Source organism: Erithacus rubecula (assembly GCF_903797595.1).
Source record: "Erithacus rubecula genome assembly, chromosome: 16".
Taxonomy (NCBI): Eukaryota; Metazoa; Chordata; class Aves; order Passeriformes; family Muscicapidae; genus Erithacus; species Erithacus rubecula.
Genome location: NC_136668.1, coordinates 16,313,922 through 16,326,770, shown reverse-complemented (window position 1 = coordinate 16,326,770; position 12,849 = coordinate 16,313,922). Strand labels below are relative to the sequence as shown.

Genomic DNA, 12,849 nt, shown 5'->3' with positions numbered 1-12,849 from the left:
GCCAATCTTCCCTCTCCAATCCTCCTGGTCTCTCGCTGTGGAGTCGTCTGGAGCTCACTGAGTCCACCACAGGAAGAAACTGAGGAAAATCACAGATTTCCCTTCCTGCCTCACAGCCAGATGGACACAAGCCAGAGCTCTTTTGCACTTGTGCAGGCAGAAAGTGTTTTTACCAAGCTAGAAAGCAACATGGTGAGTTCAGGAAGAGCTTCATCCACCGTGTGGATGCTGTTCTTTGAGAGAACTCCTCCACCTTCATATCCTACTGGCATGTTCTAACATGGACCTCTCAATCTCACTTTTCTCCAAAGCAGTCAGCTATTAAAAAAATAAAATCAACACATAGACAGCTCTTAAAATCCATATTTTTATTATTCCCATGGCTTTGGGTGCACCAGGCAAGCTGGGAAGCAGTTTCTGCCTGCCTGCCTTCAAAGCAGACACCCTGAGTAGGTTTGCCTTCTACTTCCATGAGCTACATTACTGGAGGAGCTTTCTCTCTCCTGCAGACTGAATCATTTCCCAAATGGAGCCTTGCACGGCAGAAGACGCCGCTGTGACAGGGAGTGATGATGAGTCACCGGGAATTCACAGTTTGGTGTTCCTGCAGGGGGAAAACTCACAGAGCTGAGAGAGAGGGGGCAACGCAGGAGATTTCACTTCTGACAGACAGCAAGGAGCACGAGGTGCTGGGGCCAGGAGACACCGAGGTCTAGGAGCCACGTGAAAGTGGACACTGCAGGGATGTGGGCACTGCAGGGATGGGGACACTGCAGGGATGGGTCAGTTCAGGGATGGGTCAGTACAGGGATGGGTCAGTACAGGGATTTGGGCATTGCAGGGATGGGTCAGTACAGGGATGTGGACACTGCAGGGATGTGGACACTGCAGGGATATGGACACTGCAGGAATTTGGACACTGCAGGGATTTGGACACTGCAGGGATGTGGACACTGCAGGAATTTGGACACTGCGGGAATTTGGACACTGCAGGGATGTGGACACTGCAGGGATGTGGGCACTGCAGGAATATGGACACTGCAGGAATATGGACACTGCAGGGATGTGGGCACTGCAGGGATGTGGACACTGCAGGGATGTGGGCACTGCAGGGATGTGGACACTGCAGGAATATGGACACTGCAGGGATGGGGACACTGCAGGGATGTGGGCACTGCAGGGATGTGGGCACTGCAGGGATGTGGGCACTGCAGGAATTTGGACACTGCAGGAATTTGGACACTGCAGGGATGTGGCTGTGACAGGTGGCTCTGCTCACAGTGTCCTTGTCAGGGGCTCAGGGGCTGGAGTGGCCACCCAGGAGCTGCATTGTGAGGGGCTGAGGGTGGACTGTGGGGCAGGGAAGGGTGATGGAGCAGCTCGGCACCACCATCCCCTGTGAACACGGCTTGTGGGTTTGAGAGAATCACAGTTTGTTGGGCTTGGAGAACACCTCTGGAGATGGGCCAGGCTGGAGCAGGGGGCTCGGGAACGCATCCAGGTGGGTTTGGGATGTGTCCAGAGCAGAGACTCCACAGCAGCCCCGGCAGCTGTTCAGGGCTTTGCCATGGTCACGGAAAGAATCACAACATGCCAGGATCGCTGGGGCTGGAAAAGATCTCCCAGATCGAGTCCAACCTGTGGCCGATCCCGCCTTGTGACCCAGACCAAAGCACTGAGGGCCCCGTCCAGCCTTTCCTTAAACACCTCCATTGAACAGAGTTGTTGTATATTTATTTCTCCACACACCAGCCTGTTAACGTCCACACAGGTTGAGGCCTGGGCTTTGAGAAGAGCCTGGGAACAGCACCATAAGTGGGGTGACATCTCAGTGGTGGCTGGCCCAGCTGCAGCCCCGTCGCTGTGGCGGATCCCGGGGTGCCTCGGGGCCCGGAGCCGTGTGAGCAGCGCAAAGAACCCCCCAAAGACCCCCGCCCGCTGCCGCCGCCTGCCCCTTTAAGAGCGAGTGAGGGCACGTCCGCTATCCCCGCCCTCTTCCGCCCGGACCGGCGGAACGGCGCTGTACGCATGCGCACTCCCGCAGAGCATCCAATCACCGCTCTCAGCCGGAGGGCGGGGCGCTGAGAGAGGGCGGTGATTGGCGCAGCGGTGATGGGGGCGTGGTTAGTGCGGCAGCGCCCCGCCCCGCTCCCAGCGCACCCCGCGCGGTGAAGAAGCGGCGGCCGCGCGCCGGGGGCATTTTGTGTCGGCGGCGGCGGCTCAGGCACAAGATGGCGGCGGCGGCCGAGTGAGCGGCCGGCGGCCGCCGCGACCCCGCGAGTCCCCCCCCCTCTCCCCTCCCTGCTATCACAAGCACCTCGGGGGCCGCTTCTCCTGTTTCTGGAGCGCGCCGAGAGCCGGGCAGCGGCGCAGAGCCGCGCAGGGGGGGGCGCCCGCCCGAGGGCCCCGGCTGGAGCTGAGCGCGGGGACCGTCCTTGGCTGCGCCGCTCTTCCCCCCTCCAGCCCCTTTCCCCTCCTCGGGGGCGGCCGTAGAGCCCTCGTTGTCCCGCCGAGCCGGCCGGGAGGGCCCGAGAGCCGCCCCTCGCCATGGCGAGCAGCAGCGGCTCCAAGGCCGAGTTCATTGTCGGAGGCAAATACAAGCTGGTGCGGAAGATCGGCTCGGGCTCCTTCGGGGACATCTATTTGGCGATCAACATCACCAACGGGGAGGTAAGGGCCGCTCGCACTCCCCCTTCAGCTCCCCGGGGGCAGCCGGGCTCCAGCCATGGCCACTGAGCCCCGGCTGTGCCCTCCGGGTCCCCAGGGTGGGATCTTCCTTTCCCCCAGGGTTTTCTTTTCCCCTCTACGAGGGGCTTCATTCACCCCCTTTCCCCCGAGGGTCTTCATCCCCTCTCCCCACCGAGGGTCTTCCTCGCTGCCCCTTCCACAGCAGAGCCCTGCCGCCGTGGGCTCCCCCACCCAACACTTGGGAGAGGAGAAAAGAGTCGAAAACCATTATGGGAGAACATATTTAAATGTATTTGTGTTTTACGAGCGGCCAAAGTCGTCGTCCCTCGCCCGCCATTCATCTCCTCCTCTGCCTCAGCTGGGGAACACTTTGTATCTCTTTTATCAACACTAATAGAAACAAAGAAGATCCCCCTGTTTTTCCAGTTTTTCCTTTGTTTTTTTTTCTTCTTTTCTTCCTCCCCCTCACGGCTCTGAGCTGTAAAGAAGAAACACCCACGTATGTTCTTCCTCACTTAAGTGATTCTGAAGACTCCCCATCTCTCTAGCTCAAATACATGACCCGGCACGGATATTTACCTACAAATCACCGCGATGTGGATTGTGCTGGAAGACGCCACAAAATCCAGCAAGCACGTCCAGCTGGGAAATAAATAAACACATACATACCCCAAAGTGTTTACATCAGGGCTGTGTTATATGGGGGATGTTGAAATGCTTAAAAACCTCGCTGGACGCTGTGCCCTGACTCGTTGTTGCCTCTCCCCGCAGGAAGTTGCTGTGAAGTTGGAGTCTCAGAAGGCTCGGCACCCGCAGCTGCTCTATGAAAGCAAACTCTACAAGATCCTGCAGGGAGGAGTTGGCATCCCACATATACGGTAGGAACCGGCCCTGTGTGCCGCTGCTGTTGCTCGATGCCCGCCATGACTTTTTTTGGTCATGTTTATTACTGTGTATTGGCAGTTGTTTTGTAGTTTTTAGTGTGAGGCAGGGCACCACCATGAAAAATAAATTTATTCACGCAGGGATTTGGGGCTGATAAGTGGCGAAATGCTCCATTCCAAGCTCTCCCAACTCGCTGGGTTCCTCTGGCAGCCCTGCTGTCTTTATAGAGAGCGAGACACCCAGCAAGAAATTCTTGTGGCCATTAAAACAAAGTGTGATGAGGTTGTTTCTCCGAGAGGCAGAGAGTTGAGAGCCGACCCTGGAAATGGCTGCTTTCTTTTGTTGCCTCTCTCTCTCTCTTTTTTTTTTTTTTTTTTTTTTTTTTTTTTTCAACATGTCTTCCTGCTCCGCTCAGAAAATGGCGGCTGGACGTGATTAACCCTCCCCCTTCTCCTGGTGGGACAAGGGACGTGCTCGGGCTTGTGCCTTTTTCCTTTCATAGTTTTGAGCCTCCAGCCTTGAGACTGCAGAGAAGCTGGAGCAGGAATGAAATGGCAGCAGCTCCTTTCTGCTGCCCGCAACAGATGCGTCACCAGGGCTTGGATTAATCCCTCCCAATTCCTCATTATGCGGCTCCTTGCTTCGTCTTCCAGCTGAAACTTTCAGCAGGCTTGCAGAATTTCCTTGATCTGGAAGAAAATTGCTGGTGCAGGATTCCTGGAGGGGTTTATTCCTCATGGGATTATCCAGGTGTTACCCTGCCCAGTTTTGGAATCTGGGCATTAAAGAGTTACATGAAACTTCAGTTTTCTCCAGCGAGACTTTACAAGTTGTTCCTTTTTTTTGAAACTTTGTTATTAATTGTTTTTCAAGTTAGTCTTTTCTTTTTCCCTTGACGCAATGGCATAAAGGATTTTTGTTTCTTGAGCTGCACAAACTATTTCAGTTCATCTGTATCAACTGTGGATTCCATTTAATTTAACCCTTCCTTAGTGACATTTTCAATCCAATATTCTGTATTAATTTAGACAAAGCCTGATACAAATCTACATTTCTGAGGTTAAAAGCTCCCTCCTCCTTCCCCCCAAACACAACTCTCTGATCCTGAATGTGAGCTGGAGGAGCCAGTGTTGTCCTGGCCATCTGTCCTCACTCACTCCAGCTTTTTGCAGAGATACAATCAACATACCTGAATTCAATACTTGCAGCTTCAACAGAGTTGCTGCTGTGAAAACAGATGCAGTCTTTCTTTGAGAATACAATTTCCTTTTTTTGTATTCTCAAACGTGGCTGCCTTTATTTCACAACTGAAAGAATAGGAATTGCAGTTTGGAAAGCTTTCATGGTATAGTTGCATGCTAAAACAGGGATAACTGGGAAAACAGCCAGAGCAAGCAGATATCAGGTGTTTCATCACAGAACTGGAAAAGCAGGCATTCTGGAACTACTTTTTTGAAAAGTAAATGAGTGAGTGGTGCTGTAGTGAGGCCAAGTTGCAAATTCTTGGCTTTTCCAGTGAAATACTGTTTAATTTCTTGTATTTGGTTAAAATGCCCTGGGAATTGCTAAAGATAACCTTATATATATGTTGAGAAATTTGCCTCTAGTTTCGAGTTCCTCAATAATTGATATTTTTGTACCCCCTAAAAATAATATAAGGTCCAAAACCATTGAGAATGGATAAATGAGGCAACACTCACTAAATTAATTCATAAACTCATTGTGCTAAAGGTATGTGATTATTGGATAATACCAGTCAGTCTTTGCAGGTTCTCACAAACTTAATCTCTGTAGTATTTTTCTAGAAAAGTGTCTTTTTGGAAATGCTCTTTTCTTTTCAGAAGCAGCATTAATTGTACATTTATTTTTAAGTGCCAGATGCTCCTTGAGAGCTTTCTTTAGGCTGCTGATAATGGTTTAGTGATGATAAAATCTAAACCAGCATACTTAAATTTATTTCCTCCTAAGAGGAAGCTGAGTAAGGGACCAGGACAGTTGTTGTGACAAATATTAAATATTCAGTGTTGAGTAGAAGTAGAATCCATGGTGCTGTGAATCCCAGTCAGTACTTAGGTCACTTTGCATGTGTCACAGATAATCTTTGTGCCACCATTGTGTTATAATAATATGCTGTCACTTTGGAATAAGCTGTTCCTGGCTCTGTATTCATAAGGATGAATCAAGCTGAAGCAAAGTCAGTACATTTGGTAAAATTTCTGTAACAACATTTCTTAATAAAATTTCTTAAACAACAGCAGCACAAGAATTTGATAGGAAGTGAAGGAACCAAGATTTCCCCATTACCATGCTTTATAAAAAAATCCACATCTTGGACACATCAACATGAAAATTTATGTTTCTCATTTTAAGATGGAGAAACTTTATTTTTTCACCTACTTAAGCCAAAATCAACTTGCTGGAAGTTGCATGATGTGACTTTGCCTGACTCCAGTGCTGTGTGCTGTGTTTCTGTGAATCACAGTGCTGAGATAATCAATGAATTGCTCATTTATTGGAGCTGCTGATTTCACAGCTGCCTTTGCCTGAGGTTGCAGCTGGAAATGACAAGATCACCTGTCCAGAATGTCACTGAGGTTATCTAGAACCAAGCAATTCCTTTCACAACCTTTAATGTTGATTTTAGGGATTTGCTGGTTCATTGCAAGAAAATAATGAGGAAAAATAATCTCAGTTTTGGGGTTAATTCCATTGTAATAGAACATTTTGTTTGCACTGAAAGCTGCAAAAAAATGAGACTGGCATGAATAAATTGGAAATTTTATTCTCTGAATATTCTAAACCCTTTTAGATCTTTAAATTTGTTGCTTATTGTTTCCTGGAAGAACAGCAAAGTATCTGAAATTAACCCGAAAGTTTTACAAAACCTTCATTAATAATCCAAAAATGTTTTAAGCTGTTTCATTCTCAATGTCCAAGTTTTGCTTAATTATTACCTTAATTTTTCCCAAAAAGCAGTTGAACCAAGCTGAACATTGTGCCAATCTGTTGTGCCTTTAGGACACAATGAGCAGCCCCCAACATTCTGCTGGGTTTATTCTCATTGTTCTCCCTCATCAGCTGCCCTTTGCTTTTTATTTTATTTTTTTTCCTCTCTTTTTTTTTCAGTGACAAAGCATTTTCAGCTGTAATCTTGTTAACTGGGCACTGATCCTATTAGTTGGGACTGTCCACCTTTATTCTCCAATTCCTGCTGCTGCTTTGGAGAAATACAGCACAGAGTGTTTGATTTTTTTTTTTGGTTTTTTTTGGGGGTGTCTGTCCACAGCAGAACTCTGGTAAAGCTTTATTCACAAAAGCAGTTATTCAAATTAACTAGGACAGCCACTCTTGATTTTTTTGCCATTTATGGTGTTCAGCAACTATTGGTTGTATCCTTGATGAAGATCAGCTATTTGTAAGTTTAAAAATAAAAAGTTACTGACTTGTGTTTTTTGAATTGATTTTTTTTTTTTCAAAGTTCCCTTACAAACTAAGTCAGTCTCTACATTTCTGAATTTTTCAATGCAATAATTGCAAATATTTTGATGCAGAGAAATTCTCAATTGAGTTGAGTTTTCTCAAAAAAAAAAAAAAAAGTACAATATTTGTGCTTCTGGTTGATTTCTGCTGTGCTGCTGGATAATTATTAATAAAATCTGCCCTCATATATATATTTATTAAATACTACCTGTAATGGAAAAACATTATCAAGGTTGGCAATCTAAGAGTTATCACAACCAAATTTGCCTTAAGCACTTGAAATGTTGAATTTTTTAGCAGTGCTTAAAAAGCTCTAAACACACCTGTCCAACACCTTCATTTTTAACTGTTTCTCAGTAACTTCCTGCAGCTTAAAACTCCCCAACCAACCACCAAAAAAACTCCCAAACCACCATGAGAAAAGCAGAAAAACACTCCCTAAACCTACAAGAAACCAAATCCTCAAAAAAAAATGTTCTGTCAATAAATTTTACTATTAATTTTGTTATTAGTTATTGTGCATATTGAAGGGTAGAACCATCTGATAGGTAACCAGAAGCTGCTTCTTGTGCCTCTAAATAAAATGGAGGTTAATATTTTAAATTAATACCTATGATTCCTTTATTAATAAAATACAATATATATACATATGTATTATATATCTATATATATAAATATATACAAATAAAATTTATTTCCTGTTTTCCACCAATCTAAACTCTTGTGTTAATTAATCTTTTTGGATTCTATCAAAGCATCCAAGACACCACAATTTGAATTTTTTTTCTCTCTCCCTTAACTTAATTTTTGGACTTTGAGCTCACTATTACTCTTGATTGAAACAAATAAGCAGAGATAATATTAAAATATCCTTTTCCTCACTGATGTTTGCTATCCCCAGTGTGGATTTCTCACTGAGCTGCACCTCCTGACTTTTGCAAAGGAAACTCAACTCCTGCTTTCCTCCCAGGTGTTAATGGAGTTTTTTGGGGAGCTCAGCAGAACAGTGAACTGTGTGTTTGCACCATCCTATGGAGCAGATAAAACCTCCTCCTTGCTGAGGAGATGAGCTGTGCTGGCATCCTTGGTGGGTTGCTCTCAGAAATGTACAAAAAATGATCCAGAATTGTATTTATAGAGTGGAGCCAACTCCTTAGCGTGGGGTGTTGGTGGCTGTTTCTTTATTTAGTGCTTGGGTGGCCTAATTCATGCTCTCCATGGCAACTAACGTTAGGTGACATCTGCTAAATGTTGCACTTCAGCTGAAATTTCAGGCATGCCACATGATGGGAAGTTCATTTCTATTACTCCTAGCTGGTTAACAGTTAAGTGCTTTTCCAGTTTCAGGGGGAGATAGATAAAGCAGAAATATAAAAATATGTCAATTTAGAAATGAATCTGTGGTGTTTTACCTTTCAATGTCTGTAAGGCTCAGTGCATTTTTCCAGGCATAATTCACTTTGCAGTTTGTCTGCAGTGTCAGGATTTGTCAGGAGCTGTTTGTGCTGAGAAATGGGAACAGAAGAGTCTGAATCAATCAGGTGCAACATCACAACTTGCTTGGCCAGCAGGGCAGGGCTCATAATGGACACAGAGAGAACCAAATCATGCTTGTACCCACAGGCACTCAACTGCCACCTATTGTTCCCCTGATTTTTGTTAAGAACCTTTTCCCTTTTCTCATCATCCTGTATCTATAATGAATAATTGCACAGCTCCATAACTGCCTTGCTGAGCTGTTTAAAGAAATGATTGCAGATGTCCCAATCCTCCCATCTTTCTTCAAGTCTCTGTCCATCCTTGTTGGGATTTGGATTTCCTTTCCTGAGCTGGTGGCAGGGTTTGCAGCAGTGATCCCAACTCCAGATTTCTGTGTAGAACAGCTGCACTTTTGCTCTGCTATTTTTCAGGGATATCAGAGCTGTGGAATTACAGGGAGGTCAGTGTTTTCTCTTTAGTCCCATCATCTGACTAATGGCAGTTCAGAGACTTTTGTGTAAATGACTTAGGGCTGGCAGGGCTGGAATGCAGTTCCAGAGTGTTCCCAGATCAGTGCCATTTGGATTTCTGTGGGATGTCTGAATCCATTGTGTCCATCAGCCTTTCCAGACTTGCATATTCCCCCTCATGTGCCTGCTGACTTGTCAAACTTACTAATTAGGTGATCTCAGGTAATTCTGTTTGCAAGTTCTTTCCAGCTTGCTTTTTCACCTTACATTTTTTGTTCTAACAGCTTTTTTATCCACCTTAGTTCTTTTGACAATCTCCATTTTTGTCACGAGGACTCTTTCACTTGTTGCTTGAAAACCCAAGTGCTGGGAAACTTAATTCAGGGTAATTACAGGGTCACACACCATCATTTATAAACGTGGCAAAATTTAATGTAATATCAAAGAAGTCAGAATCACCTTATTGGAATGAGAGTATAAATGTTTCTGGAAGTGTAAAGGTTTGAGTTTCAATATTCCAGTGTTGGAAGAATTGTCCTTCCCTGCAGTGAAGCACCAGGAGATGGTTTTTTTTGACAAAAGCACAGCCTCCTGTAGCTCAGTGTGTAATTCCAGGTTGCCAGAGCCCCTGTGGGAATAGTGACAGAAGCTTTTAGTGGAGGATGGGTTACCTGGCAAAGCAGGTGTTGATTGAGGAGAGCTTTTATGAAGTTGGAACAAAATGGTCTTGTCATGGTTTGTCTGGTGGTGGGAACAGTTTTTTGTGACATTGAGCTCCTGTTCTGGTTTTTTTTTGTATAAGCTGTAGGCAAAGTGAGGTTCCTTTATTGCCTCCATGGCTTCAGAATTCTGGAATTTGGGGTTTCTTTATCAGTGGCTTCCAGCTGTCCTTTACTAATTCAGTCATTTCCTTCATCTTGATCTGAATTTGTTTTTGTTTTTCTTTTAGTGTGAATCTTCTGAATAATTGTATTTATTTTTCACGCATTTTAGGTAGTTGTTCTGTGTTTGTAATTATTATAATTGCCAATGTAGTGAATGAAACTGCTGGTTGTTGACTGGAATAGTGAGTGACACAGTAGTGTGAAACTGGAATTTCATGGCCTGTGTGTGATTTTGTTAGCCCTTCACCCCCTTTCTCTGCTAGTTGGCCTAGTTCTGTTTGATCCTTTCAAAGGAAGACATGAAAAAATCTATTAATAACCAAATGAAATGTTTCCTTAGGTAAAACAGAAATGCAAACAAAACAAACCAAGCTATTAACAAACACTTCCTCCAACATTTCTTTTGTCCTTGGCATTTCTTACAAAACATGCAGTTGCTAAAATAGAAATTACAGAATTTTTGAAAGATTCAGCTTTGAAAAGGCAAAAGGATTTTAAGTTTGGGTAGAGCTGACTACAATGTTTACCACCAAGATATGCATCAAGATTTCACTTCCTTGTCTCAAGGTTAGTCAAGAGAATTTAAAAACCCACCCCATGTCAGTTCAAGTAAACATCCACTTGTATGACCTGCCATGTATTATTTAGAAACTTTCACACTGCTGTGTGGTGTGACTTAGATGTTCCCACAGAGCTCAGCTCCTGAAATCCAAAATGTTAGAAAATTTCAGCTGTGGTGATAGAGGAGACTCTCAAACACCTGATCCAGAATCCTGGTGACGTGGCCAGTCTTGGTCTTTACACAGACAAATCAAATTAAGGTCACCATGCTCAGCTTTTAGCTATGCTCTGATAAAAAGCTTTATAAAAGAGCTTTACTGCATTTTGAGTAATTAGAAGAGTTGGATTGTGTAGCTTGAGAAGGGAAGGGACAGTGATGAAGCATTTTCCTGCCTGGACACACCTTGAAGCTCAGGTAGGTTTGTGACATCTCTATCAGCTGTTGGTGTGACACTGCCTGTTCAAGGGTAAACTCAACCATTCTCATGGTTCTGTCCTGTTAATGGTTGATGTAAGGAGGTAAAACACACTAAGAATCAATTAGAGAAAAACTAGGAGAACTTTTTCTAGAAAATTCACTTCTCTTCTTGAAATAATACACTGTATGTAACTAAATCCCAGTGATTACCCACCCAAAATGGCTCTCAAGTAGTTCAATCTCTTGCTCCCACTTTTCACTCCCCTCCAAAACTCTCCCTTACTTAAAATATGTTTCTTCCTCAACTTTATTGTGAGGGAAAGGACTTTAAGTGTGCTGACAGAAATCCATGGACCTCTCAGACATGTGGGCACACTTGTATTCTGAGGTGCCAGTGCCACCTAAAAGGTGCCCAGGGCTTTGTATGGACCATTCCCTCATATCAGCAGATAATTCCAAGTTTATCCTGATGCAGGATAAGAACTTGTGAAGATCTCTTTTTGGGACACCAGTTTTTATTTATCCTGATATCCAAGTTTTCCTAAGAAAACCAAGACTTCTGATTTTCTTTCATTCATGCCAGTAATAGCACCTCCTACACCTTGAATGGACATGATGCTTCTTTACTTCTTAATCCCATTTTTCCTGGAAATGTTCCAGGGAAAATGAAAACTTGGAGTGTTAGCAAAGTAAATAAAACACTCAGATACCTTGGAAGAAATTCCAGTTGCCAGTATTGAAATGAATAGGTATCACAGTCTTCAGTGAGGAATTAGATGCAGGTCAATGTGAAAATGAAATATTAAGAGGTTCTGCCTTATTTCTTTGTCTTGGAGAATTGAATGTGCTTTCCACCAGTGCAGAATGGTCAGGAGATGAGAATTTTCTTATTCATCCATAGAAATAGGCCAAACAGAGATTGTGCAATCATCCTGAATTACTGCACTTACTCAGCAGACAGATCCCTGTGGAGGAACAAAAAGGTTTTTCAAATGTACCTTTCAGGTTGGGCTTCCTTTGCATCAGCTTCACCTTGGCTGTGAGGCTGTGACTCAATTTTCTTAACTCCAGTGAAGGCTGATCTTTGATCCTTTTCCCTTCCACTGCCTCTCCTGGGCACTGAACAATTGCACTCAGCATCTCAATTAGAATTCTGTCCCTTGGAGAAAATAGTACTTTATCTACATCTTGATTTACTCCTTAGGATTCTTCTTTTCTGCCCATTACTCTCTATGGTTTTTTTTTTTCACAACAAACCTGAATTTCATAGAACAGAATACCTGGGCAAGTCATTTGCTCCAATTTTCATTACTTTAGGTGACCAAAATATTTCATTTTCACCTGTGACCCTTGTAGTTCACAGAGCTGTTCTGTTAACATTTCATTTGAATGACTGCTTTCAAAATACATATTTTCTGCATCCCATTTTGATTCAGAGAATGAATAAAGGTCCTTTGTAAAACAAGGAATGTGAGCCACAGCTCAAATATAACTTTTATCAGGTTTATAACAATGCAGGAATGAAGGGCTTGGTTTCTCCTAGAATCCAGACAGTGGGGAAGGTACAGGCCAGGAGTTCCTGAAACAAATCCAAATATAGAATCTTTTCTCTCTGGCTTTGTAAACATTTTATTTTACTACCCCAGCTAAGCTAAGCTTGGAATCCTGTGAGTACCTAGGAATTTGTTGACTTTATCAGTGGTAACTGTTTTCCAGACAACCATGCATTGGTGCACTGGAGTCATTGCCTAAAGTGGAAATACAGTGTCTGTACAGATATTTAATCCCCAACTGCTACTTTAGCTGAATCTTAAATTTATTTTTTTTTATCTGCATGTTCTTATGAGGCACATCCTTGAGGTACCTTGTCTAAGCCACTGTTGTAGGAAACTGAGGGAAATTCTCCCTGTAGGTCCTTGATGTAAGGAGCAGGAGCTTAGAAAAGGCAAAATTGCTGCTTTCTGATCAAACAGGTGTCATGTCA

General features: G+C 44.0%; 1 protein-coding gene and 1 long non-coding RNA gene across 4 annotated transcripts in view; one reads left to right on the top strand and one right to left on the bottom strand.

Annotated features, from left to right (window-relative positions):
• Positions 1 to 345: 345 nt before the first annotated feature.
• On the bottom strand, positions 346 to 1,919 carry LOC306808972. Its single transcript, XR_013776132.1, has 2 exons — positions 1,454 to 1,919; positions 346 to 604 (listed from the first exon to the last, which is right to left on the bottom strand). It is a non-coding gene; the product is annotated as an uncharacterized lncRNA (long non-coding RNA).
• A 238-nt stretch (positions 1,920 to 2,157) lies between these two features.
• Positions 2,158 to 12,849, top strand: part of CSNK1A1 (casein kinase 1 alpha 1) — a gene marked incomplete at its 3' end in the record, with an annotated part of 31,501 nt that continues 20,809 nt past the window's right edge. For 2 of the 3 annotated variants that reach the window (XM_079319655.1, XM_079319653.1), the window contains exons 1-2: positions 2,159 to 2,670; positions 3,460 to 3,566. In XM_079319655.1, coding sequence (XP_079175781.1) covers positions 2,548 to 2,670; positions 3,460 to 3,566 — 230 coding nt within the window. In that variant the 5' untranslated portion in view covers positions 2,159 to 2,547. Of the gene's footprint in view, positions 2,671 to 3,459; positions 3,567 to 12,849 lie in introns of all 3 variants that reach the window. The other variant, XM_079319654.1, reaches the window with a different exon arrangement.